This window comes from Amblyraja radiata, chromosome 5 (assembly GCF_010909765.2).
Source record: "Amblyraja radiata isolate CabotCenter1 chromosome 5, sAmbRad1.1.pri, whole genome shotgun sequence".
Classification (NCBI taxonomy): Eukaryota; Metazoa; Chordata; class Chondrichthyes; order Rajiformes; family Rajidae; genus Amblyraja; species Amblyraja radiata.
This window is the reverse complement of record NC_045960.1, coordinates 33,681,503-33,708,002: the sequence shown is the minus strand read 5'-3', so window position 1 is coordinate 33,708,002 and position 26,500 is coordinate 33,681,503. Positions and strand designations below refer to the sequence as shown.

The 26,500-nt window shown below is 42.7% G+C and overlaps 1 protein-coding gene across 2 annotated transcripts in view; it reads left to right on the top strand.

Annotated features, from left to right (window-relative positions):
- Positions 1-24,654, top strand: part of LOC116973177 (E3 ubiquitin-protein ligase RNF19A-like) — an 82,719-nt gene extending 58,065 nt beyond the window's left edge. For both annotated transcript variants that reach the window (XM_033020986.1, XM_033020987.1), the window contains exons 4-10: positions 217-361; positions 15,399-15,561; positions 16,251-16,365; positions 16,812-16,946; positions 21,388-21,577; positions 22,487-22,697; positions 23,177-24,654. In XM_033020986.1, the coding sequence (XP_032876877.1) occupies positions 217-361; positions 15,399-15,561; positions 16,251-16,365; positions 16,812-16,946; positions 21,388-21,577; positions 22,487-22,670 (932 nt within the window). In that variant the 3' untranslated portion in view covers positions 22,671-22,697; positions 23,177-24,654. The remainder of the gene's footprint in view (positions 1-216; positions 362-15,398; positions 15,562-16,250; positions 16,366-16,811; positions 16,947-21,387; positions 21,578-22,486; positions 22,698-23,176) is intronic.
- Positions 24,655-26,500: the final 1,846 nt, after the last annotated feature.

Genomic DNA, 26,500 nt, shown 5'->3' with positions numbered 1-26,500 from the left:
ATCCTGAATATTTGTCCTATTGTTAATTATTTCCTCCCCTTTATCAAATTAATTTGCGTTGAATACGATTCAGTGCAGATGTTGAGGCGTAGCGTGAGTATGGGGAAGAATTGAGATCAAGATTGGTGCTAGGGTGGGGGGAAGTTACTGATGTGAGATTTCACTTTGTAAAGTAAGAAAGATTGTGTTCTCTCCCCCAATTCCTCCCTTATGTAGTTGAAGAGATCAAGCCATGTCCCCGATGTGGTGCGTTTATCCTAAAGATGAACGATGGAAGTTGCAACAGAATGACATGCGCTGTGTGTGGCTGCCAATTCTGCTGGCTGTGCATGAAGGAAATAACAGACCTGCACTACCTCAGGTACCACAGCTTAGATTCTCAACAATATTCCAAACAGCTCTAAACACGTTTTCATCTTCAGTACAACTTGTGAATGGGATTTCAATTTTCTGTACAAATCCAGATCGTGGAAGTGAATAGAAAGTATTTTATAACAGTGGCCAACTTAACCTCTTTGCCTGTAAAATGCAATTGTCTTGTATGTCTATTGTGCCTTTGTGGCGTGCGCATGATAACTAATCACAAATGAGAAATGGGGCAAGAAAATGTTGCCTGCACTTCAGCTAAATACAGAGTTGACTTGCATCTGATATTGTCTTTCCATATCCAGCCACAAAAAAAGCATTTCTAGTTTTTGTTTGTAAGATGTCTCTCCTTGTAAAATATCATTAGAATTAACGGTTCAGTGAGCATTTTGGACATAGATCAGGCATGAATGGCTAGTTGGTGTGGTATTAAGTTACATTATATTCCACCTGAAGAATCTGGATAAAGAGAAGAGTTTTTGATACTACCTGTACAAGTCAGAACATGCAGAAACGCCTGCTGCATTGGTTTGAATTGATTTATTATTGGCGTATATTTTTTTCTTAACTTTTTCCCTTATTTTTATATGGGTGGAAAAAATCTTCAGTTCTGAAAATCCTGAAATGCAGTTAGACATAAAAAGCTGGAGTAACTCAGCGGGTCAACATCACCTATTCCTTTTCTCCAGAGATGCTGCCTGACCCGCTGAGTTACTCCAGCTTTTTGTGTCTATCTTTGGTATAAACCAGCATTTGCAGTTCCTTCCTACACAGCATCGGCAGTTCTTTCAACAATTCATTCCACCTGCCTGAAGATGGGAGAGGGGCAGGGAATCTTGGATCTCCACAGCAATGCTGACACAGCTAAGCTAAGTCAGCGTAACTTGGTTTATTTTTCATTAATCTCTTGTGGGACGATTACTTATTTGCTGCACGTTTAGTACTGGTTAATAAAGGAGTATTTATTAGGGGTGAGCAATTTGATCCTGTATATGATTAATGCTTAATTTTTCACACTGAAATATGAATAGGTTTATTGTACAGGAATTAAAGTTGGAAATAAAACTGGGAATATTTGGAGGAGTAACAATTTGTTGGAAAATGAGAATGGTGGCGAGAACACAGAGCACTTGTGATAGCTAGAGGGTAGAAGGAAACAAATGGTGTGTATGTGCAAATATGAAATATGAGGCTGCGATTGTTGATTATCTGAAATTGTTAAATTACAAGTTACGGTTCTAATGTCCCTATTGGGAAGTTGAAGTCATCTTTAAACTTGTTGGAACCAAGTCGGGACAAGATACGGTGGTTGTAGTGAGGAGATTTGAGAATTAAATTAACTGCTTGAGGTCATACTTGTAGACTGAATGGAGGTGTTCTTCAAAACAGTCATAGAATCTGCTTTTAGTTTCCGTAGTGTAGAAGAAACCATATTGTATGCAGTGCAGGTGCACAAGTAAAGCTACTGATGTAACTGGAAAGGTAGTTGTTGGAGTCTGTGGCTTGTGGTGAGTACTTGTCACTAAATTGAAATGTTCAGAGGACAGAATGAGGGTGAGAGCAAGTTGGAAACTGACAGAATGGATAATAATTGCATATCGTGCCACAGCAGAAAGAAACATTGTACAGTCATTATGCACGTGAGAGAATAGCGAGGGCATTGATCGCAGTAGGATTGAAGCAAGGCATTTTCCACATATCCTGCAGACTTGGGCACTGTTTGGACCCATTCTGATTCCCATTGACTTTGATTTGGAAGACATTGGTGAGGATAAAGTGTTTAATGTGTGAACAAATTCTGCCAGACAAAAGAGATTATTGGAGGATGGGAACTGGTTTGGGACTTTGCTCAAGGGAGAGATGGAGGCCCCTTAGGCAGAGCAGATATGAGATGTAGATGCAGAGAGATTGGTGCGAATGAGCTTGTTAGAGCCGGAATCTGGAAACCAATGGCTGAGGGCATCAGATTGTCACGGATGTACTTGGGAAAGGAATGATTAAGGGGAGAAAGAGTAGAGTCAAGATAGGAATAAATGAATTAAGTGAGACAAAAACAGGCTGAACTGATGGGACTACAGCGATAGTTCTGCTTGTTGTTTTAAAGGTGGTTGGGGTGATCCATGTACAGTTATAGAAAGTGAGGTTGTGCGCTGAGGTGGAAGGATTTGCAAAATAAATTATGCCAATGACTTCAGGTAAATTACATTCAGTGGTGGGGTCATAGTCTGGAGAGAGCTATAACGTGCCATAAAACTAACTTCAGCCAAATAATAATGCCATCCATGTCAGCAAGCTTAATGGCAATCAAAATGAAATAACAAGGAACTGCAGATGCTGGTTTATACCAAAGATAGTCACAAAATGTTGGAGTAACTCAACAGGTCAGGCAGTTTCTTTGAGGTTCCCTGATAGGCAGATTGTTGGACAAAGGCTAGAATTAGAAGCAGGTGTGAGCCCAAAACAATCTATGGAGCAAGTTGGAAGATGTTTGGTGGAAGGGGTGGGGGGGAAACTTCCCTTGCTATTCCTGCACTGACCTACTAACCTCTCTGTCCTGGGCCACCTCCATTACCAGAGTGAGGCCACATGCAAATTGGAGGAACAAAACCTTGCATTCCGCTTGGGTCGCTTACAACTCAATGGTATGAGGATTGAATTCTCCAATTTTAGGTAACTCCCTTATGCAATCGGTCTGAAGAAGGGTCCCAGCCTAAAACGTCACCCATCCATTTTCTCCAGAGATGCTGTCTGACCTGCTGAGTTACTCCAACATTTTCTGTATATCTTTGGCTTAATGGCAGTGTTGGGCTAGTACTTACCGAGCAACATCCTGCAAGTTCTGCGGGTGTGAGGGGGAAATCTGAGATGTCTGATGTAGTGCCAGCAGTCTATGACGAACAGACGTGCACAGACCATTAATCCCCAGGGATTTGTCCTGTGAGAAAGCATCCACAGTGTGTGATACTCACCTCATTGACTCAATTGGTACTCAACGACTTGAGTCATTTTACATTCATTTAGAGTTTTTGAGTAAATTTAAGGCTAAGCAGTCTGCCTCTCAATGCAGCCTGACAGGTTCCACTCAATCAATTTAACATACATCAACATTTCCACATAAATCAAATTGCAGCAGGAAATCTCCTCTTAGTACACATTGAGCAGAGCAAAATCATAATTTGAATGCACCCACATTGGTAGGTAAAGTGTCCAAGATTCACAGCCAAGTCAGTTGCACTAAGAAATGTATTTAAAATACACTGTAATTCTCTCTCATGGTCATGTTTGAGGTAACACGGGGGGACTAAACAGTTCGGTGAGTCTGTAAAAAAATCTTGTTTGACTCTTCACATTAAACTTTGTCCTTTTGATGTTCATCCTTTTTGTCATAAGCACAAAAATGTTAAACATCTGATTGAACTGTATTCCCCTGATTGTATTGATTGAAGATATAAAGTGTCCAAAAAAAAGGTCACATGTAGAGAAATACTTCAGAACAAGAGGATATAATTTTAAAACTCGGGCCCACCCATTTTGCAGTGTTATCACAAAGCTCCCTTGCTACACGTAGCCTGGTGCACTGTCTCCCAAAAGATGGTGGGTGCCAAACCTTTAGAAACTTTCAAGCATAAGTTACATAGATACATACACAATAGGTGCAGGAGAAGGCCATTTGGCCCTTCGAGCCAGCACAGCCATTCAGCGGGATCATTACTGATCATCCACAATCGGTATCCTGTTCCTACCTTTTCCCCATGATTCCATTAGCCCTAAGAGCTTACATAAATATTGCTGGGAATGTTGAACAATGGCAATTAAAATACAAATTGACAGTAAATGGAGTTGAAAGGCTGGAGAAACTGTTCCAATCAAACAGGCCAAGTGGAAGATCCTAAGTTACTTTTATTTGAGCTTGGGGGGAAAAAATGGCAGCAATTTTTAAAGGAGGGCTGGTGGGTACCCAATAATGCTGAAGTAAAAATATGCAGAGGAGGTAGAACCATACATGATAAAGCCCAAATGTAGTGCTCATCATTTTGTTTTATTCTTCATAGTAACTATAATAGGAGCATTGTCCATATTGAGTAGGAGTATTTGCATAAGGACAGTTCAGAATTTGGTTCCTATTTTAAAAGAATAATTGTTCATTATGCTGTGATATCATTTTTTATTATTAATCTTTTCTTCGCACTTCAATTTTTCATTCGGGGAAAAGAATTTCAAAGCAAAAATGCTTCAGAGTTGCCAAGTTCAATAACCTTTTGAATTTGCTGTCAAGCATTCATTAAACCAGCATTCACCAATGCTTTCTTTGCCATAATTAACAGTATTCATTTCCTGATGGGCCCAACATTGGGATCATTTAGTTCAGGTTATTTAAGAGGTAGCTGAGTCAATTTTAGTTATAACTTGTTTTCTGCCATCTAGTGGCCGCCATGGTGCCTTGCAGTGCAGATACCACGAAGTCTGTTTAGCAGGCAGCTCTAGGAGGACAAGTGCATGTGAAAACCCAGCCAGCAGAAAGAAATGCCTAACATGAGGTAAATGAGCAGGTTTAAGGATACCATGGTTTGACTAAGATGGTTTACAAATTAAATTGTAACCTTTAGAATCAATAGAAAATATATAGTAATGCACATAAGCCACTGGGCTTATCCCACTTCAACTGGTCATTCTGCCCAGAAGGGAGTTGGAGCATAATGATAATTGTCCCTTCTATATTCATTAATTTTAAGGGTCTAGCATTCACTGGCAATAAAAACATATATTGCCCATCCCTAATTGCCCTCGAGAAGGTGATGGCGAGCAGCTGCCTTGGACCACTGCAACTCTTCTGATGTTGGTAGTTCAACAGTGCCATTGGGAAGGGAGTTCCAGGATTTAGAACCAGATTAATGAAGGAGTTGAATCCAAGCAAATGCAATGAGTTGGAAGGATGAACGTAAGAGGAAAGTATACAGTTAATGGCAAGACCTTTAATAGCATAGATGTACAGAGGGATCTTCGGGTCCAAGTCCATAGCTTCCTGAAACTAAAGCCCCTGTCCCACTTAGGAAACCTGAACGGAAACCTCTGGAGACTTAGTGCCCCACCCAAGGTTTCCGTGCGGTTCCCGGAGGTTTTTGTCAGTCTCCCTACCTGCGTCCACTACCTGCAACCTCCGGCAACCACCTGCAACCTCCGGGAACCGCACAGAAACCTTGGGTGGGGCGCAAAGTCTCCAGAGGTTTCCGTTCAGGATTCCTAAGTGGGACAGGGGCATAACGAAACAAGTAGACAAGCAATGGTATAAGTATGCTTGCCTTCATGGGTTAAGGCATTTTGTATAAATGTCAAGAACACATATTGCAGCTTATTAAACTTAGCTAAGGCTGCATTTGGAGTATTGTGTGCCGTTCTTGCCATCCCATTTCAGAATGGATGCAGAGGGTTTGGAGAGGTGGCAGAAGTGGTTTGCCGGAATGCTGCCTGAGTTGGAGGGTATTAGCTAAAGGGGTGTTTGGACAAACTTGGATTGTTTTCTCAGGAACATAGGGGTGACTCATCTACAAACAATCATGCCTTATCAGCCTGGATGAGTGCAGCAGAGCTTGAGGGGAGACCTAATAGATGTATGTAAAATTACGAGAAGCATAGTTAGGGTGGACATTCAGAACCTCTTTCCCATGGTGGAAATGTCAAAGACTAGAGGACATAGCTTTAAGTTCATAGGGAAAACATTTAAAGGATACTAGACCAAGTGGGACCAGTTGGATCCCTGTCACATGGGAGGCCTGGTCCTTCAACACAACCCGTTCCCCCAACGCAACATTCCACCACTCACCCATAGCCCCCATGGGAGGCCTGGTCGTCCAACGTAACCTGTTCCCCAATGCAATATTCCACCACTCACCCGTTTCCCCCAACGCAATATTCCACCTCACCCATAGCCTCCAACTGCTCAGGGGCGGCTCATTTCCCCATATCCCCCAGCACTCCCCCCACCCCCTGCTCTTCACCCTCCCTCCTTTTAAAATAAAAAAAAATGACGTTTCACTTTAAAAAAATCCAATTGCATTTGCTGCCAGGACTCAATGTCCTTTGATTTGCAACATTGTAATGGGCAGGGCCAGTAAGTGTAATTGGATTTTTTGCAGTGAAAAGTTAAGTATACAGTTTATGTAAATGAGATCCCATTGTGTCGTCATAGCTACTAACTGCCACTGCAAATTCAAGTGATTTTTCTCAAACTGGATATTGTAAAGTTAAAAATGTGACTAACTTGTAAAATATACCATCAATCTGAATGAAACGATACAACACACCACAGGACAATGGTGAGTAAGGTGGTCCAAAAATTGTAGCTCTATTGTGTACTGTTTTGGCGTCATTCATGGCATGACTCACACGCACGCACAGACAGGCAGACAGACACACAGACTCACAAACAAACAAGATGAGAGTTTTAGTAATACATACTAGACCAACTGGGACCCATTGGGTCCCGGTCACACGGGAGGCCTGATCCCCCCAAGGCAATATTGCACCACTAACCCGTAGACCCCACAGGAGGTGTGGATTACATGCAGGAAGGAGTTATTTAATTTGCATCATGTTTGACACACACATTGCGGGTCTTGGGGCCTGGTCATGTGCCATACTGTTTTATATTCTATGAAGGAACAGGAATGTATTTCTACGTCAGAAGGTTGTATAAGAGTTTCCATACAGCTGTTGCCACTATTCTCTCAATGAGAGAGGTTGTGGGTGATGGCTTGCACCTTATAAGCGTGCAAGGCAACGTCATAGTAGCCTGAGTGGAAACAATGCACTGCCATTATGTAGTTGGTACGTACCACAGCCATTTTGTGCCAGTGGTAGAGAGAATTAATGGGATGGTGAATATGGTGCCAGTGAAGCAGCCTGCTTTGTCCTGGATTGTGTCATTTAATACATGGGCATTGCACTCATCCAGGCTGATAAGACATAAGACTGTTTGGTGATGAGTTATTCGCCATAGGATACCCAGCCTCTGACCTGGTCTTTTAAACACAAACATGAGCTGCCATTCCAAATCCTTCACTAATATCGAAAGGCATCTGTTCAAAATCTACAGCAAAAGCTGGTGATTTTCAAATCAAGTTATTTGATAGGTCACAGGTTGTTGTGATAAATACACATTCGTTTTACTAATAATCTTTTAGGAAAAGGAATCCCAACAAGTGATTCTCGATACAATGCAATGTGGTTGCCATTGAGTAAAACAGGAACTATTTGGAGAAAGACATTACCAGCCTAGCCGACTCTGAAAAGCCTCCTTGCTAATATCAAAAGACATATTAAATTGGACAAAACTATTGCACAACCTGTTCATGTTTGTTTTTTCAGCCCAGATTAATTTTATACGTCAGAGATAATGTATGTATGTCCTAAACTATTACTCCATCATCTCTGTGCCTATTCTGTCCAGCCAATAGGTAGAAATGTAAACATAATGAGAAAGGTGCAGCTTTAACTTTGAGTCTTCAATATTGATTCTGGACTGAATAGGATGCACGTCTTATTGTGTTAGACTGCAGGGTGTCTTTTTTTAAATAATTTACCAACTCACCAATGATATTCATGTTAAAAAGCACTTTGAAGAAACACAGTGCAGAAACAGCACAGAATTATTCTGATTGTTAATCTGATTGCCCTTCGTTAAGAGGGGCTTGATAACACCATGTCATCAAGCCATAAAGAACAAAGCAGCCAGACAGTCCACATCAGATACCGAGAGATCTAATATAGGAAGGAACAAAACCTACTCGTGCTGACCAATCTAAGTATTATAATTGTGCCTGCCCATGACGTCATAGGTACAAATGACAACTTCATTTTCCTTGTGGAGACTATGGAAACTCTCCTAAAGTCTATGGAAACTCTCCAAAATCATGTTCCATGACCACAATGCTGAATGGGATTGACTATGAAATTAATAACCTTCAAATTTATTCCTGACCCAGGAATGATTGAGTTAACATACAATGAGCATTTGACGGCACTGGGCCTCTACTCGCTGGAGTTTAGAAAGATGAGGGCCTACCTCATTGAAACTTACCGAATAATGAAAGGCCTGGATAGAGTGGAGAGAATGTTTCCATTGGTGGGAGAGTCTAGGACCAGAGCTCATAGTCTCAGAATTTAAGGACGCTCCTTTAGGAAGGAGATATGGAGGAATTTCTTTAGTCAGAGGGTGGTGAACCAGTGGAATTCATTGCCACAGAAGGGTGTGGAGGTCAAGCCAATAGATATTTTTAAGGCAAAAATAGATAGATTCTTGATTAGCACAGTGTCAGTGGTTATGTGGAGAAGGCAGGAGAATGGGGTTAGGAGGGAGAGATAGATCAGCCGTGATTCAATGGCGGAGTACACTTGATGGGCCGAATGGCCTAATTCTGCTCCTATCACATGAAAAGGACTGGATGTTTTGGGTGCTGCGATACATCAATGGCAGTGATCATATAATCTCTTGTAGTCAGTCACTCTGACAATTTTATGACTTCTTGTTCCAAGCCAGGGAATCAACCCTGGGTCAGTAGATACTATGGAAGAATGTACCAGGATTAATAGCAGATGCATCTAAAAATGCGATGCTAAATTAGCGAAGCTACAGCACAGGCCTACATACATGATAAAAAGCAGAAACGCCATGCGATAGATCCAGCTGAACAACAGCATTGCCAACAAATTGCATCAAAGCTCTGCAATCTTTCTAAATGTTCAGTGGAAAGTGGGAGTGATTGAATAACTGGAGGGAGGAGGGATGGAATAGAAAGCTCAATGAACATTCCTATCCTCAACTGCAGCAGAAGCCAGCACATCAATGGAAAAAAAATTTGCAGCTGGTTTCAATTAAAATTGCCAGATAGATATATCATCCTGACCTTTTGAGATTCTTCCGTGCACTCAACCAATTTTGTTCACTGTTTATTTATTGTTCAACATATCAGATACATGAAAGACTCCAGATCCTGGAAATGTGCTGTCTGCATTACTGAAGACGTGCTCTACGATGAGCCCTCCGTCAGCCATCCTGTTCCAGAAGAAATAAACAATTAGTGTAATTGGGAACAAAATGTTCAGATATATTCAGTTCCCGAAAAGCAAAATATATCCAAACCATCCAAATGCTCTCTCGTAATTTTCCCAAACGTCAAGTTGATGAACAGTGTCATGTTTTGTACCATGAGCAGCATTTACCAAACCAACAGCCAGCTCAGTGATGCACATTTCGGGCTCTTCAAAGCCAAATTTGTAAATATTACATTCTTGAGTCAAAAATAGACAAAAGAGTTAGTTCCAGAGTTAAACGAATTGTGACCGATTATGATATCAACAAGACAAAATGTGGTGTCAAGCAGCCCCAGCAAGATTGATGCTGCCCCATCCAAGCTAGTCCTATTTGCCTGTGTCTGGCCCCTTCCCTCTAAACCTTTCCCATTCATGAACCTGTCCAAACTTTTAAATGTTGTTATTGTACCTGCCTCAACTACATTATCTGGCACATTACCCTAACCACACCCCTATTTCAGAAACAAATTATTATCGATTTTCTTTTAGTCGCCATACATACTTTGCTTAGCACTATTATAGCCTGGTTACCTTGTAATAATTGTGTGGCGGGGACGCAAAGGAGTCCAGCCAAACGCTAATCGGACACGAGATGTGTGCACTAGACGAGTTTGTTCTCTCCAGTACAGCTCCCTACTCCACCAAGGTCACGGGCGTTGCCCGGCCTTAAATACCAACTCAGGTACCGACCCCTCCCACACCAAGATGCCGCCCTTTAGAGCCGATGGTTCGTTGTGCCCTTGGGTTACCACCAAGTGCCGCCACATGACCCCCCCACCCCCCCCCCAGAACCAGAGGCACCGACCCAGACGGGACGCCGAACGAGGCGACTCAAACGAGTAGATACAATCCCACACCCCGGGAGCTTGCTTGGTACGGAAGAATCTCTGGGAGCCCAGGACGGCGGACGCCCGCGACGGGGCGATTGAGCCACATGGACAGGCTCGCTCGGGTCCAAGTGGGCCGGTTTCAAACGAGCCACAGCACAGTTTTGTGCCGGCCTCCCATGTCCAAATCAAATGTAGTAGGGCCGTGCCACAGCACGCAAAAGGAACCTTCATACGGGCACTGCACGGGCGACCTGTGGGAGTCACTGTGAAGAAAAACGTACAGCGGCAGTGGCACATGGGAAAGGGCCACTTCGTGACGCGACTTTGGGATGGGAGGGCGCCGACCCTCTCCCGTAAGCGGACCAGCACAGATGACGGGGGTTCCTGGGACCCATCAGCAGCAGGAACAAACTCCCCGGGGACGGTGGGTGGAGCCCAATACACCAACTCCCCAGAGGACGATGACAGATCCTCCTTAGGGGCCGTATGAAAATCCAACAGGACCCATGGCAACTCGTCCATCCACCCAGAGCCCGTGAGACGAGCCTTCAGGGCGGTCTTCAGACAGCGGTGGAACCGCTCCAAAAAACCCATTTGACTGGGGATGGTACGCTGTCGAGTGGTGGAGCTGCATCCCTAACAGGCGGTCCATGGCGGACCACAGTTCAGACGTGAACTGGGCACCTCGGTCGGATGTGATGTGAGTGGAACCCCAAAGCGGGCAATCCAAGTTGCCACGAGGGCATGAGCGCACGATTGAGTTGAAGTGTCTGTGAGCGGGATGGCCTCTCGCCACCGCGTAAAACGGTCAACCACTGTAAGCAGATGTGAAACACCCTGGGACGGCGGCAGTGATCGAAGCGCCGATGTGGCACTTGGAAGTCTTGAATAGGCGCACGTACATGTCGATGCACCTTTGATGTCTGGCACGGGATGCACGCCCGGGCCCAGCGAGCGACCTGCTTCTGAAGTCCGTGCCACATAAACCTTGCGGCCCACCATAGCGATCGTGGCCCGGATGGATGGGTGGTCCAGCCCATGGATCACCTCAAAGACAGGTGGCAGCTAAAGAAGCCGACTGTTCCAAAACACCGCCAACCGCAGATCCGAGGCATCTACAGTAAGGGCTGTGGGGGTGTCGGCCGATGGATGCACGAGCATAGTCGCCCGAGCAAAGGCCTCCTTCGCCCCTTCAAACGCCGCCATGGCGACATTGTCCCACTGTATCTCCCGTTGCTTGCCCGTCAGCAACTGCAAAAGTTTTACAGCCGGTGGAACCGGTGGTAAAATGTGACCATCCCTATGAACCCCCGGAGGCCACGTACCGTAGCTGGCCGAACATTCAGAGAAAACCCACACAGGTTGCGGGGAAAACGTATAAACTCTGTACAGATAGCACCCGTAGTCAGGATTGAACCCGGGTCTCTGAAGCTGTAATGTAGCAATTCTACCAACGTCATGCCCATTAATGGGTCGATGGGAGCATATCTAATATATTTTCCTCTGTCCACCGTACAGTCTCTTCCCAAGACAGATAGAATAGAATGTCTGTATTTTGGCAGTCAGGTGTCAGGCATGTAAGCTGTACTCTGCCCAATGGAGTTGATGAGAGCATGGTACTAACATAGAAACATAGAAAATAGGTTCAGGAGTAGGCCATTCGACCCCTCGAGCCATTCCATGGCTGATCATCCAAAATCAGTACCCCGTTCCGACCTTTTCCCCATATCCCTTGATTCCCTTAACCCGAAGAACTAAATCTAACTCTCGCTCTTGAAAACATCCAGTGAATTGGCCTCCACTGCCCTCTGTGGCAGAGAATTCCACAGATTCACAACTCTCTGGGTGAAAACGTTTTTCCTCATCTCAGTCCTAAATGGCCTACACCTTATTCATAAACTGTGACCCCTGGTTCTGGACTGTCCCAACATCGGGAACATTTTTCCTGCATCTATCCTCTCCAATCCTCTAAGAATTTTATATGTTTCTATAAGATATCCTCTCGTCCTTCTAAATTCCAGCGAATACAAGCCCATTCTTTCATCATACGTCAGTCCCGCCATCCCGGGAATACTAGAGATGTGGTCCTAGTAGAATTAACTAATAATTGGTTCACATCCTTCGGGTTAATTTGAAGGTTTTTGCAGAGCAACCACTGGTAGAATATTTCCTGTGTCTTTAAGTGCTTACATTACGTATTCCCTCTTCAATAAGAGATGACTCCAGAGATCGGTGAGGTGCACTGAATGAGATCTTGGAAATTAATGAGCCTTTATTGTTGGAGAGAATTGAACTGCAGATGCTGGAATCTTGAGCAAAACCCAAAGTGCTGGAGGACCTGGCAGGCCAGGCATCATCTGTGAAGGGAAATAAACAGACGATGATTCGGCTCACGAATCGAGTCAGACTCCGATTGAAATAATTGTTGATGTAGCGATGTGACATTGTTAGACACTAATCTCTCATTTGATATTGGCTCTGCAATTGACCTATCTGTTAGGGTAATGACTTGCATACTGTAATGAAATAAGCATCAGATGGAGACACATTTGTGTAGGCAGCAGAATTTGAGAAATTGTCCCTTTTGGTTGATGGAGTTAGGGTTTAATGAGGTAGTAAATAGCCGTGTAATGGTTGCTGCTGTTCATTTTATTAAAGTCCTGTTGGAAGGTCATATCTTCATGATGGGTGGAATTATGAACAGCTGAACGCCTACTACAGGTGCACAACCTTTTATCCGAAGATCCAAATAACGAAAACCTCCGAATAGCGGCCATTTTTTCGGTCCTTGAAGAAAGGTCCTTGAAAACGTTCACCGAGGGCGGCCCGCAGAGGTGACAGCGGAACCTCCGGTCGGTCCTCGAAGAAAGGGGAACTAAATCCCCATTCATAAAAGAGAAGATGAGGGTATATTGCGCGGGAGGGTTAATAATTGACAATATGCTGCTGCCTGCCCGCTGAATTAAAAAGTTCCCACGGTAGACTCACGATATACAGTGTTTCGTGAGTCTTGCGTGGGAACTTTTTAACTCAGCGGGGCAGGCAGCAGCAGATTGTCGCTCGCTTCAGTATCACCCCACCTACACCCCTCTGCTTCCCGGCCATGTGTGTGACCCCTTCCCTCCCCTCTCCAGCTCCCCGCCCATTGCACCGGCGCGGGGGCTTTGCACTGTCTTCACGTCGGCGATTGCAGCAGGACCGTGTCAGGACCAATTGGACACCGACCACCAGGCCCACCGCAAGCACGGAGATCCCAGACACCCACAGCCAACAGCAGCCCAGCCCAGCCCCACACCAACTACAGAGGAACCTGAGTTGCGGATGACGGGGCGCAGCTCGGGGCGTCGTAGGGGCCCATCGGGGAGCGGCCACTCAAAGCCACGCCGGGAGATGTAGGGCCCTGCCCCGGTCTTGATGTTGGAGCCCCCGGCGGGCGCTAGCAAGTCCGCGGCAATTTACAGCCGCGCCGGGCGTTGTAAGGCCCCCCTCCAGGTCACTCTCAACCTCTATGATGTTTGCTCTCAACCCCGTAATTCGGGCGGGAGAAGTCGCCGCTGCCGGTGCCCCGCAAAGCAGTCTCCCACCGGAGACCCGCGAGCTCCCGGTGTCACCATCCACCGGAGTCGGGTCGCAGCAGCTCGCCCCCGCAGCTCTCCACACTCCGAAGCTGGCTAGCTCCACGGAGGTAGGTCCGTAGGTCCACAGCTCCCACCGCCGCCCACCGACCCCCAGGCCCACTGCAAGCACGGAGATCCCAGAGACCCACAGCCAGCAGCAACTCCAGCCCAGCCCCGCTCCAACTCCAGAGGAACACGTAGGGGCAGAAGCTGATGGTGTGCAAGGTACGTCTTGTTCTTGGGGTGGCGGATGAGGGGGCGCAGCTCGGGCTGTGGGCGAACTGCCACTTGTCGCTGTAGCGGCCAAAGATCATAGAGGAGCTCCTCTATGATCTTTGGTAGCGGCCCATCGGGGAGCGGATTCCTCTGGAGTTGGAGGGGGAGGGGGGTATTGTGCTGTTTGATCGCCCCCTGCTATCCCAGGGACAGGGAGACACATCGGCTTTTTAGACTGGTGGGCAATCACTTCCAAAGTTCTGCCCACACAGTCAGTACACTTCTCCTACACTGTATTTCATACAAACATTTATTCTGCAAGAAAAAACGACATTGAAGACTCAAACTCGCGATCGAGTAACTGCCAGGATCAAGGCGCAAACTCGCGACCTTGCGGATATGAGCCGAGCACTCTACCACTGAGCCAGCCATTAAAATCTACGCTAAAAAAATTCCATTCCGAAGACCGACAAATTCTGAATTACGAAAAGTGTCTGGTCCCAAGGCTTTCGGATAAAAGGTTGTGCACCTGTAGTGGGAAGTAGTTGAGAAGGTTCCTGGTAAAGACTGGAGGCTTGTGACTGAAGACGACAGATTCAGAGCACAGACATGTACATGCATGGCTAGAAATGAGTATAAAATGCGCATCAATGCTTCCATTAACAAAGGTCCAGACACCACCACTTGTTTGTACCTGGAACTCTTCTTTTGCCTTGGGTATTTTATCACTTGTTTGAGATTCTACTCCTGAATTAAGATTCTCTGAAAGCTTTAGTCTCAGCTCTGTTTTGGATGAGCATTATGCGTGACTGCCATCTGTGTATCCCCTACCAGAAGCCCACCAATGGCTATAGATGCTTTGTCTGCAGGCCATTCTGTATCTATAATCCAGTTACAAGTGAGTTTTAGGAGACAGAATTCGGCAACACTCTTAGGCCATCATCTATTTTGGTTTCGAAATGCTGCAGTATGTATATTTATCCTTGTATTTTTAATATACTAACTGGTATACTGACTTTTGTGTTTTTGAACCTGTTTCAATTTTCCAATGTCAAGAGTGGACTTCAGTTTAAACACAATTTTACTTCCCTTTTTAAGTTGATGAGTTTGTTACTACCCGTTGACATCATAGCTGAGTTTAATAATCCATGCATTCAAAGGCTCTTTAGATACTTTTGTAATTTATGAACTCAAATGCTTCCTGTGTTAAATTGTTTCTGGAAGTCAAAGACTTTGTGGGGAGATGATCCCTTTTTAACTTGTTACCTTATTTTTGTAGTCCCTCTGGCTGCACTTTCTGGGGCAAAAAACCTTGGAGCCGGAAAAAGAAGATTCTCTGGCAAGTGGGCATGTTGGTTGGTGCTCCAGTTGGAATTACATTGATTGCTGGCATTGCTGTTCCAGTCATGATGGTTGGTGTCCCCATCTATGTGGGGCGAAAGGTAAGGAGGGCATCAAACAAAGTCATACCCGAGTCTTTTAGATTTGCACGGTTATCTTGACATACTCTTCTTTTGCTTTATCGAGTTTTGGGAATGCAGTATGCATTTCATTATTGGCTGAAGACTGTTAAACTTGGGAGAAGATATAAATGTCTTTCTTGCATTTATTTTTACAGCTGATAACAAACATACAAGTGGGCAAACCTGATTTTCTTGTATGTTGTTTTGTTTTTATTTTCTCTCCCATTCTAAGCAGAAATTCAAAATGCCTGTATATCCTATCCCTTAGAATACTCTCTAGTAACTTTCCAACTACAGATGTTAAGCTCTTCTGGCCTACAGTTCCCAACATTTTCCCTGCAGCCCATCTTGAATAGAGGCACAACACCCTCCTGCACCTCTCCTGTATTTAAAGAAGATTCGTAAATTTCAACCAGGGCTCCCACAATTTCCTCTCTAGTTTCCCACAATGTCCTCAGATATATTTGATTGCAGTTTTAGCTGGGTGGATTCTAAGAATCAAGTACACAGGACAAGATGTTAAGAAGTCCCATTTATTTGCTGGTTGCATTTATATAGAACTACATTTAAAGACTGATGCTTTGCGTAAAGGCAATGAGAAATTACAGATTTTTAAAGTTAAAATGGTGTTACTTTAATGTAAAATTGTGTGTTTATTCTTTTTACAGATTTATAGTCGTTGTGAAAGTAATAAGATATCAAATCATAGACGAAGACTTGCTGTAGCTGGGGGAGTTGTTCTGTCCATTATCGTGTCTCCCGTCTTAGCTGCAGTGACAGTTGGTAAGGGTAAACATAGTGCAATAACATCAAGTTTGTTAAATTGTTCATTAGTAGATTTTGCAACCTAAATTTGCCCTCAGAGGACAAGATGTTGAGGATCCTTGCATTGCTTATTAATGATACAGAAGTGTTACATTTATAGTCAGCAACTGCAGATGCTGGTTTAAACTGAAGATGGGCACAAAAAAGCTGGAGTAACTCAGCAGGTCAGACAGCATGTCTGAAGAAAAGGAATGGGTGACGTTTTGGTTCAAGATCCTTCTTCAGTCTGACCCGCTGAGTTACTTCAGCTTTTTTGTCTATCTGAAGTGTTAAATTTGTTCCATTTGTTATGCATCCAATTGCAAAATGAATATAAACTGCAATGTTTTGCAGAATGCTTACTAAAAGTGGTTGGTATTATTTTCTGGAGCAAAATATTTCAATTATTATTTATTTTTTTTAAGGTATTGGGGTACCTATAATGCTTGCATATGTTTACGGTGTTGTCCCAGTATCGCTCTGTCGTAGCGATTGGTGTGGAGTTACGACTGGAAATGGAAAAGGTGTAAAGATTGAAATAGATGAAGATGCTGCTTCTGGTAAGTGTGACTAATATTTATTCAAGAAGTAAAAGTTGCCTAAATTGATTAGTTGACATGTGTTCCAAATATTTAGCTTCCAAATCGCTTATTATTAAGGTTGTCATGTATTAAAGATGGTTGCAAAATTCATAAAAGTAGAAGTCCTCTATCTTGAATGTGTCATTACTTTACCAAACTTTTACATTGTCCTTGTGGCTAATGGCAAGTTATTATATGTTGAGAATAAAACAGTGATTTTAAAAGGATGGGCCACTCTAGTCCACATTATAGGTGTTATTACAAAGGTGTTTGAATTGTACAACAAAAGTGCCTTTGGCACGGATGAACCTCCTAATCATCTCATGGTATTAGTCATGGAGTCATACAGTGTGGAAACAGGCCCTTCGGCCCAACTTGCCACACCGGCCAGCATGTCCCAGTTACACTAGTCCTGCCTGCACTTGGTCCATATCACTCCAAACCTGTCCTATCCATGTACCTGTCTAACTGTTTCTTAAACGATGGGATAGTCCCAGCCTCAACTACCACCTCTGGCAGCTTGTTTCATACACCCACCACCCTTTTTCCCCTTCACCTTGAACCTATGTCCTCTGGTACTTGATTCCCCTACTCTGGGCAAGAGGCTCTGTGCATCTTCCCGATCTATTCCTCTCATGATTTTATACTCCTCTATAAGATCACCCCTCATCCTCCTGCGCTCTAAGGAATAGAGCCCCAACCTACTCAACCTCTTCCTATAGCTCAGACCATCCAGTCCTGGCAACATCCTTGTAAATCTTCTCTGTACCCTTTCCAGCTTTACAACATTTTTCCTATATGATGCCCAGAACTGAACACAATGCTCTAAATGCGGCCTCACCAACGTCTTATACAATGGCAACATGACCTCCCAACTTCTATACTCTGACTGATGAAGGCCAAAGTGCCAAAAGCCTTTTTGACCACCTCATCTACTTGCGACTCCTAGATCCCTCTGCTCTCCAACACTACGCAGAGGCCCACCATTTACTGTGTAGGTCCTGCCCTTGTTCAACGTCCCCAAATGCAACACCTCACACTTCTCTGTATTAAATTCCATCAACCATTCCTCAGCCAATCGATCCAGATCCTGCTGCAATCATTCACAACCAAATTCGTTATCTGCAAAACCACTCACTTTTGTATCATCAGCAACCGTGCTAATTTTGCCCTGTATGTTCTCATCCTAATCTTTGATGTAGATGACAAACAGTAACGGGCCCAGCGCCGAACCCTGAGGCACACCACTAGTCAGAGGCCTCCAGTCCGAGAAGCACCTTCCACCATCACCCTCTGCTTTGGGTATTGGGTATTGTTAAATATCCTCTTTTGAAGCATCTAATTCTCATGCTGATCTTTAAGTAGACCAATTATTTCCCTCCACACCCCAACTCTTTTGATCTTACATTGTCATCTTGCAACTTCCATGTCTCTGAAAAGTCCAATTTTGACCTATGGAGAAATGCAATTTCTTATTTTCACTTTTAGCTCAGTATCCTGACAACACTGGATCGATCAAGTAGGGCTCTGCCTGGTCACGCATAATGCCATCAGCTGCATCGTGCAGCTGTTGCTGCAAGTTGCGCTCGATCCACTCGCTCACCTGGCGGCTGTATGGCCTCCCGCTGCAGCCTCCACTAACACCACATCCCACGACCATTGTAACTGTACCTTCCGTAACCTCCAGCAGTCCCCTCTGTAACCATGTGCCGTGGCCGTCATGCCCGCTTCCTGAGCCAATCTCAGAATATTAGGACACTTTCCGAGAGCGGGGGAGGCAAGTTCGCAGACCATTCGCGGCTGCTAACCTTCCCTTCCACCCTTCACCACCGCCATCTTAGTACTTCTATATACTGTCATTCTTTTCTCTTCCTTCTCGGCCCTGATGCAGGGTCGAGACCCAAAACATTCACATGCACCTTTGTCCTCCACCAATGCTGCTTGACTCTGTGAGTTCTTACAATATCCTATTTTTTTTCATTCCGGATTGCAGCATCTGTCGCCTCTCTTCAAAATATTGTATGGTCGTTATGAATTTACAATGTAAAAATCGTTCAAATGTATTTTCTTCTCTGACACTGACTCTTCAGGTACAAATGTTTTAACCTTAAGTTTAAAGTTTTAAATTCTTCTCCGGGATAAAATTGCAAAATTAATCAAATATTTCAAATCTTCCCTTATTTTTCTCATTGTACAAGAATGCAATTTTCAAACATTTTATAGACCATATGAAGAACGATGCTTTCTTTGCAATCTTGGTTTGTTTTTATAGCTTTTTTGAAGTATGTGCGCTCTGACCTTGACCCTTTTCATTGCTCTTCAGAACCAAGTTATGTACTTATAATATTAGAATTTCCTAGTAAACAAAATATTTTCCCATCAGTCAAAATCTAGTTTAGTCTGAATATTTTGCATTGAGACTTAATTCATAAGAAAATCGGTTGATCTGAGAATAGCCTATTTCTTCAAAAAAAAAAATCGCTTTTTTATCTCCATTATTTTGTTTCCTGCTTTCTCACATAAGATTTTCCCCATTAAGTTTGTCCTTCATGATTCAACATTAATTTCATCAATCAGGAGCTTTGTCAATTCTTTCAGAAGTAATTTTGTCTTTGCTCTGAAAGTGTCTTATTGTCTTTGGATGGACATACAGTATTGGCGAGAAGAAACTTATCTTCAACAGTGTGGTGCCAGATGGGAATTCTGAATGTCAAAACGTGTTTGACTGCATTGAAACTGGAGAACAATCCACACCCTCTCTTCTTTGATCAGATTAATTATTCTTAACATGGTGTTGACAACATGCTGTTTCTTTGGCGTTAAAACATGTCAGGCATTATTCTTATTTAGCTGCGACCTTTTTAGTAAAATAGTGATCATTAATCCAATGACTCTAACACCTATTCCAATTAAGGAGATACATTTTAACATTGGGAGGAGTTAGAGGCCTCTAAACTATTACATTGTGGTTAGCACAATGATTTATTCACACCGGTTGGAACTATTTCAACAATCAATATTGTCATGTGAGCTGCCCACCCATAATCCGATGATCATTTGATGAAAGTAGAAGGTAATTGTGAAGAGTGCAGAAGGAAATGAAAAACATAACCTAACAATGGGCCATTGACCAATGCCATTGACCAATGCCCATTGACCAATGCCCATTGACCAATGCCCAATGCCCATTGACCAATGCCATTGACCAATGCCCATTGACTAATGCCATTGACCAATGCCCATTGACCAATGCCATTGACCAATGCCCATTGATCAATGCCATTGACCAATGCCCATTGACCAATGCCATTGACCATTGCCCATTGACCAATGCCCATTGACCAATGCCATTGACCATTGACCAATGCCCATTGACCAATGCCATTGACCAATGCCCATTGACCAATGCCCATTGTTAGTTTATGTTTTTTATTTCTTCCTGCACTCTTCACAATTAACTTTTACTTTGACGTTGGTATTTACAAGAGATGTTTAATTCCATTCCATTTCTACTCTGTCATTTTCGAGAAGAATGTTAACAGTGATTATTCTGATTGCTAAGATTAGAAAGACATTCTTCATTTAGAATGAAAGGCCATCAGGGCTTCCTGGTCTAAATAACGTTGCTTCCATGGGGGCACACTTTTGTTTGATTTAAGTGAGTTGCAGGGAATCTCTCAAGTTTCAAAGTGAAGCACAATTTTGTAACTTGCATACATTTTTATTTTTTATCATCTTCTCCCAGTCTGAGAATTTGATGTGATAATATTGTAAATGAGCCCTGTGTCACCATTCTATTTACATCCATTCAAATGCAAGCTTTTAATTCACCTATATGACTAGTACTTATCCATTGTTGTATTGGGTTAAAATGAGAATATTAATTAAATCTTTTTTTTGTTTGGAGGGCAACATTTTAATGATGTGTTTTTAAATCTGGTCGTGCATTTTTTTAAAGGTTGGCATGAAATAGACAGATAAGGTAATTACAATGTTGCCAGGAGCTCAGGGCCTGATACAATAGGGAGGTTAGGCAGGCTAGGGCTTTATTCCTTTGAGCACAGGAGAATGAGGGTTAAATGACAACATTTTCCACACAGGATTGTGAATGAGCTGCCAGAAGAGATAATTGAGGCAGGTACTGCAACACCATTTAAATGACATTTGGACAGGTTCATAGAAAGGAAAGGTTTAGAGGGATATGGGCCAAACACAGGCAGGTGGAACTAGTGTAGAGTGGAGCATTTTGGTCAGCATGGGCAAGTTGAGCCAAAGGGTCTATGCCATGCTGTATGACTCTGACTCGTAATGGTACATTTGGTTCATTAATTCATTATAATGTCTTGTATATCAAAACATGCACCTTCTTTTAAACAGTAATATAACCTTTGTATTCCAACTATATTCACATTTTCTTCAGTTAATGAACCACGGCCAAGGTTACATAACCACAGTATTAGTGGTAGCAGTGTACAAGAGGTAACCAGTGGCCTGAGTGCAAGTGGAAGCAATCTGGACAGAGCAGGTGTAAAACTGGAGAATGATCAATCAGCAAGCACCGTAGCACTAGCTGGAAGCATGCTTAGTGCAGAACAGGATTCTTCAAACAGGTCAGTAAAGTCACTTGAATTATCCTTGTATTCGGGGGTAATTTCGACATGTCCATTTTTAAGACTCTGCTGAGCATGGACAAGATTTAATAGCAAAATAGTTGTTACTGTAATCATTACTTTTATTAATATATATTGGCATGTCAACCACAAGATCATTTCATTGATTGACAATATAAATTTGCTGATTGATTTTCAATAACTTGAAAGCTCTCTGCAAATCTAAGGGACAAGTTGGTTTGAATCCCAGAATCTGCCCATGCCACATCTATCAGAAGTAAGGTGATTATTCCTCTCTTTGCCTCCTGTCTTTCATTCCCCCGAAAACATGAAGCAACAGGTTATTTTTAACTTGTCAGAAATAACAACGTGAGTGTTTTACGAAACTTCTCATCGCTGCCAAGATAGCATTTCTTTAGATAGAAAATGGTCTGTACGGAGTTTGGACATTCTCCCCATGACCTGCATGGGGTTTTTCCGGGATCTCACACTCCAAAGACATACAGGTTTGTAGGTTAATTGGCTTGGTATAATTGTAAATTGTCTCTAGTGTGTGTAGGATAGTGTTAATGTGCGGCGATCGCTGGTAGGCATGAACTCGATGGGCTGAAGGGCCTGTTTCTGCGCTGTATCTCTAAACCAAACAAAAGAGCAAATATTGGAAACAACAGGCTAAGCAGTGTCCAAGAAAGAAAATTCAACTCTTCTGATAATCATTTGGCAGTTCCAATGCACTACAATATCCAGATAACCTAATGTGTCCAATCATTACTTTTAGATTTTAATTTGTCCCTTTTTTTTGCACCTGTACATTTTTCATTTTTCCTTTGGATTTATGGAATGAGTGTATTTAATAGTTATGCAACACATGTTTTTGGCAAACTATACTAATTGCTGCTTTTGTTCTAGGGAGGGAAAAAATATAGAGGTTCATGTGGACATTGAAACAGAACCTGGAGGGGCAAAAGACCGCAGCAGCAGTAGCTACTTGTCTGTTCACAGCTTGTCGATGGAATCGCCACACTGTTCTCGAGAACTGTTATGCAGCACTAGTCCAAACACCGAAAGGATTTCCATTCAAACTTGTGTGTGAAAGGCTTTAAACACTATTCTTTTTCAGGTGCAGTATTTTCTTTCCCATTTATCAAAGTTTGAATGTATCATTGAATTGCTGTGTTTTTACAGCTGTAAACTCAAATATCTCAATGTTTAAATCGGCAAATGACTATTCAAATTATAGGTTAAACTTTGTATGGGAAGTTACTTCAGATGCTGGATTAAACAGAAGATAGACACGAAAAGCTGACCCACTGAGTTACTCCAGCCTTTTGTGCCTATCTCGGTTAAACTTTGCTCGTCAGATGAACAACAAACGCACTTTTCTTCAGAACCCAGGAAGTAACATAGTCAGTAATTTAAAGAAAGATTACCTATATGAATAAAAGCTTAGTTTATTGTTGTAAAAGTAGCCTTAAAATGACTTTATTTCTAAAATCTGGACGTTTCTAATGGTAACCACTGGAGGGAGTTATTGGTGGGAAGAATGCGGCATTACTTCAGTGACAGCAATAACGGTGGATTTTGTCTTATTTTGTTCAGGATTGAATGTGCCACCTTCTGCCTAGGGCTGGTGAAAATCCACTTTAATCTCTGCTCGATTTCAAACCATGGCAACAGCAATTTGACGTTTTAATTACGATATTGTGCGGTTCGGATATGGATGCCGAAATACAACCTACAGTTTCACAACTGGCCGACTCCAGAGGTGTAGGCGCAGTGTAACATTTGCCTATTTAAAGGCCATTTGCTGCAAAGTATCACGATTGTTTTACTGGAAGTACCTTAGGAGTATGAAATCAGAGTTAGCATAGAATTTTGTACACTCTGATTATGGTTCCCTTCAATCCAGAGACCACAGAGTGCCAGAAATGTTTGTGTTTGGTATGTGGAGTTGAATAAATTGAAAATAATTGACTTTAATGAGACTTAAAGCATTGCAGGAATATGCACAGATTATATTAAAAGCTTCTAAATGCTCAGCGGACAACATTAGCCTGCAAGAGTTTGGAACAGCATGTTTAATATCTCAAATGTGCGCAAAAGCAGTGAATAAGTTACCCAGTGTTATTGTTGTGCGGAGTCGGCTTTAGCTTTGTATCAGCTGGGAGAAAATATTATTTTGGTAATTAACCTCAAGTCTTGGAGCTAAATAGTCAGATGTCCCTTGATAATCTTTGTAAAATTGGCACATTACAATCTCCATTCCAAACTATAAAACCTTTTTGGTTGCAGCTCATTTTGAGCATGTGCTGTCAGAGTGGAGGACATTTATTCTGCTGCTATGTTGAAATGTGCACCAAAGATTGACTGGTTCCATCTGCAAAAACTGGTTCCATATCTTAAAGGAGCATTCCTTCATAAACTGGACTCCAAGCACACTCATGTTACCACCCTGAAGTTTCAGAAGTTGAATTCTTAGAATATCACTGAAGAATTACAGAGCTCCAAATATAACATTGTGCCATTTCCTTGCATCTGACGTGGTATTGCCTTGAGGATCACATTACTGAAGCTGTCACTTCCAGAATGCATATGCAGGCTGACCAAGCCTGATAAAATAGTTGATTCTTGAAAATAAAAGGATGCCTTGATTTTGAAGATTTTTTTTAAAAATAAGAAATATTTTCTTTATTTGTAAAACACAAAGTGATAATTTTGCAGTATTTTCAATGTGTTTTGTATAGTCTGTTGTCAAGGGATGCTCCTTTTAAACTGCATGATTGCTTTCAGTTGATTTAGAACATAATCCAATTTAAAAGCATATATTGTCAATATTCATTGTAACTTCTGCTTTGCTGTTGTATGAGCATAACCAATGTGCACATGTCAATATGGCAGCAGAGATATTAAACATATTTGCCATTAAAGCTGGTGTAATTGTAAGCTGATCCTTGAGATATTAAGGATGCATAAGAATTATATGTATGTATAATTCACTGGATTGAACACCAGTTATGGATACAGAAAGGAATATTATGTTGTGGATCTCTGCTATAAAGCACAATAATATGGAAATATATGGATATGAATTTTTTCATGAAATATGGGTATGAAATGAAAATGCTATCAATGTTAGCAAACAAATAAGAGGTTTTAAATGCCTGTCCTTGCCCCCTGTACAGTGACAGGGCGGCACGGTGGCACAGCAGTAGAGCTGCTGTCTTTATACACCAGAGACCCAGGTTCGATCCTAACTACATGTGTACTGTCTGTACCGAGTTTGTACGTTCTCCCTGTTTCCTCCCACATTCCAAAGACATGCAGGCTTGTAGGTTAATTGGCCACCGTAAATTGCCCCGAGTGTGTAGAATGCGAAACTGGGTTGGTCGGGACGGATTCGATGGGCTGAAGGGCCTTTTTGCATGCTGAATCTCTAAATCTTAAGACTAAAACTGTTTCAAAGAAATATAAAAGTGATTTTAATCTGTAGTGGACTTTAAAACTATGCTTTAAAACAATTTAGTGCTATTTAACAATGCATCACAATGTTGTAAATGTTTATTTATAAGGAAAATTGATTTGCTAAAAATCCAAAAGTGTGATTCCAAAGGATCCAAGGAGAGATAGCTGAATGGATAGAAAATTGGCTTCATGGAAGGAAGCAGAGGGTGATGGTGGAATGTTGCTTCTCGGACTGGCAGCCTGTGACTAATTTGGTGCTGGGCCCGTTACTGTTTGTCATCTGCATCAATGATTTAAAATGAGAACATACTTGGCAAGATTCGCAAGTTTGCTGATGATACAAAAGTGGGCGGTTGTGAAAAATCGCAGCAGGATCTTGATCGATTGGCCAGGTGGGCAGAGGAATGGTTGATGGAATTTAATACATGAAATGTGAGGTGTTGCATTTTGGAAAGTCCAAAACGAGCAGTGGTAGGACTCGGGGGAGTGTTGTGGAGCAGAGGGATCTAGGAGTGCAGATGCATGGTTCCTTGAAGGTCGAGTCACAGGTAGATAACGAGGTCAAAAAGGCTTTGGCATATTGGCCTTCATCAGTCATGTTGCAGTTGTGTAAGACGTTGGCGAGGCCGCATTTAGAGTATTGTGTTCAGTTCTGGGCACCATATAGGAAAGATGTTGTAAAGCTGGAAAGGGTACAGAGAAGATTTACAAGGATGTTGCCAGGACTGGAGGGTTTGAGCTATAGGGAGATGTTGAGTAGGCTGGGTCTCTATTCCTTGGAGTGCAGGAGGATGAGGGGTGATCTTATAGAGGAGTATAAAATCATGAGAGGAATAGATCAGGTAGATGCACAGAGTTGCCCAGAGTAGGTGAATCGAGGACCAGACGATATAGGTTAAGGTGAAGGGGAAAAGATTTAATAGTAATCTGAGGGGTAACCTTTTCACACGTGTGATGGGTGTATGGAATGAGCTGGCAGAGGTAGTTGAGGCTGGAACTATCCCAACGTTTAAGAAACAGTTAGGTACATGGATAGGACAGGTTTGGAGGAATATGGACCAAATGCAGACAGGTGGGACTAATGTAGCTGGAATATGTTGGCCGGTGTGAGCAAGTTGGGCCGAATGGTTTGTTTCTATGCTGCATCAGTCCATGACTATGAATATGAGTAAACATTTTCACTATTGAATAATGCATCTTTAAGAACTTGAATAACAAATTGTCTAATTTGTATTACATGAGACTGGTTAAAATCAATGAACTGTAGAATATAGAAACTTGTGTTTAGTTTCGTTAGTTAGCATGCAGTTCCTGACCAAGTTCAACATATTACTCCCATGGCTATTTGAACTATACTTCATCCCACCCTGCTTCCTGTAAGGACTCTATCCCCTACTCCCAATTCCTCAGTCTACGCCGCATCTGCACCCAGGATGAGGTGTTTCAAACTAGGGCATCTTT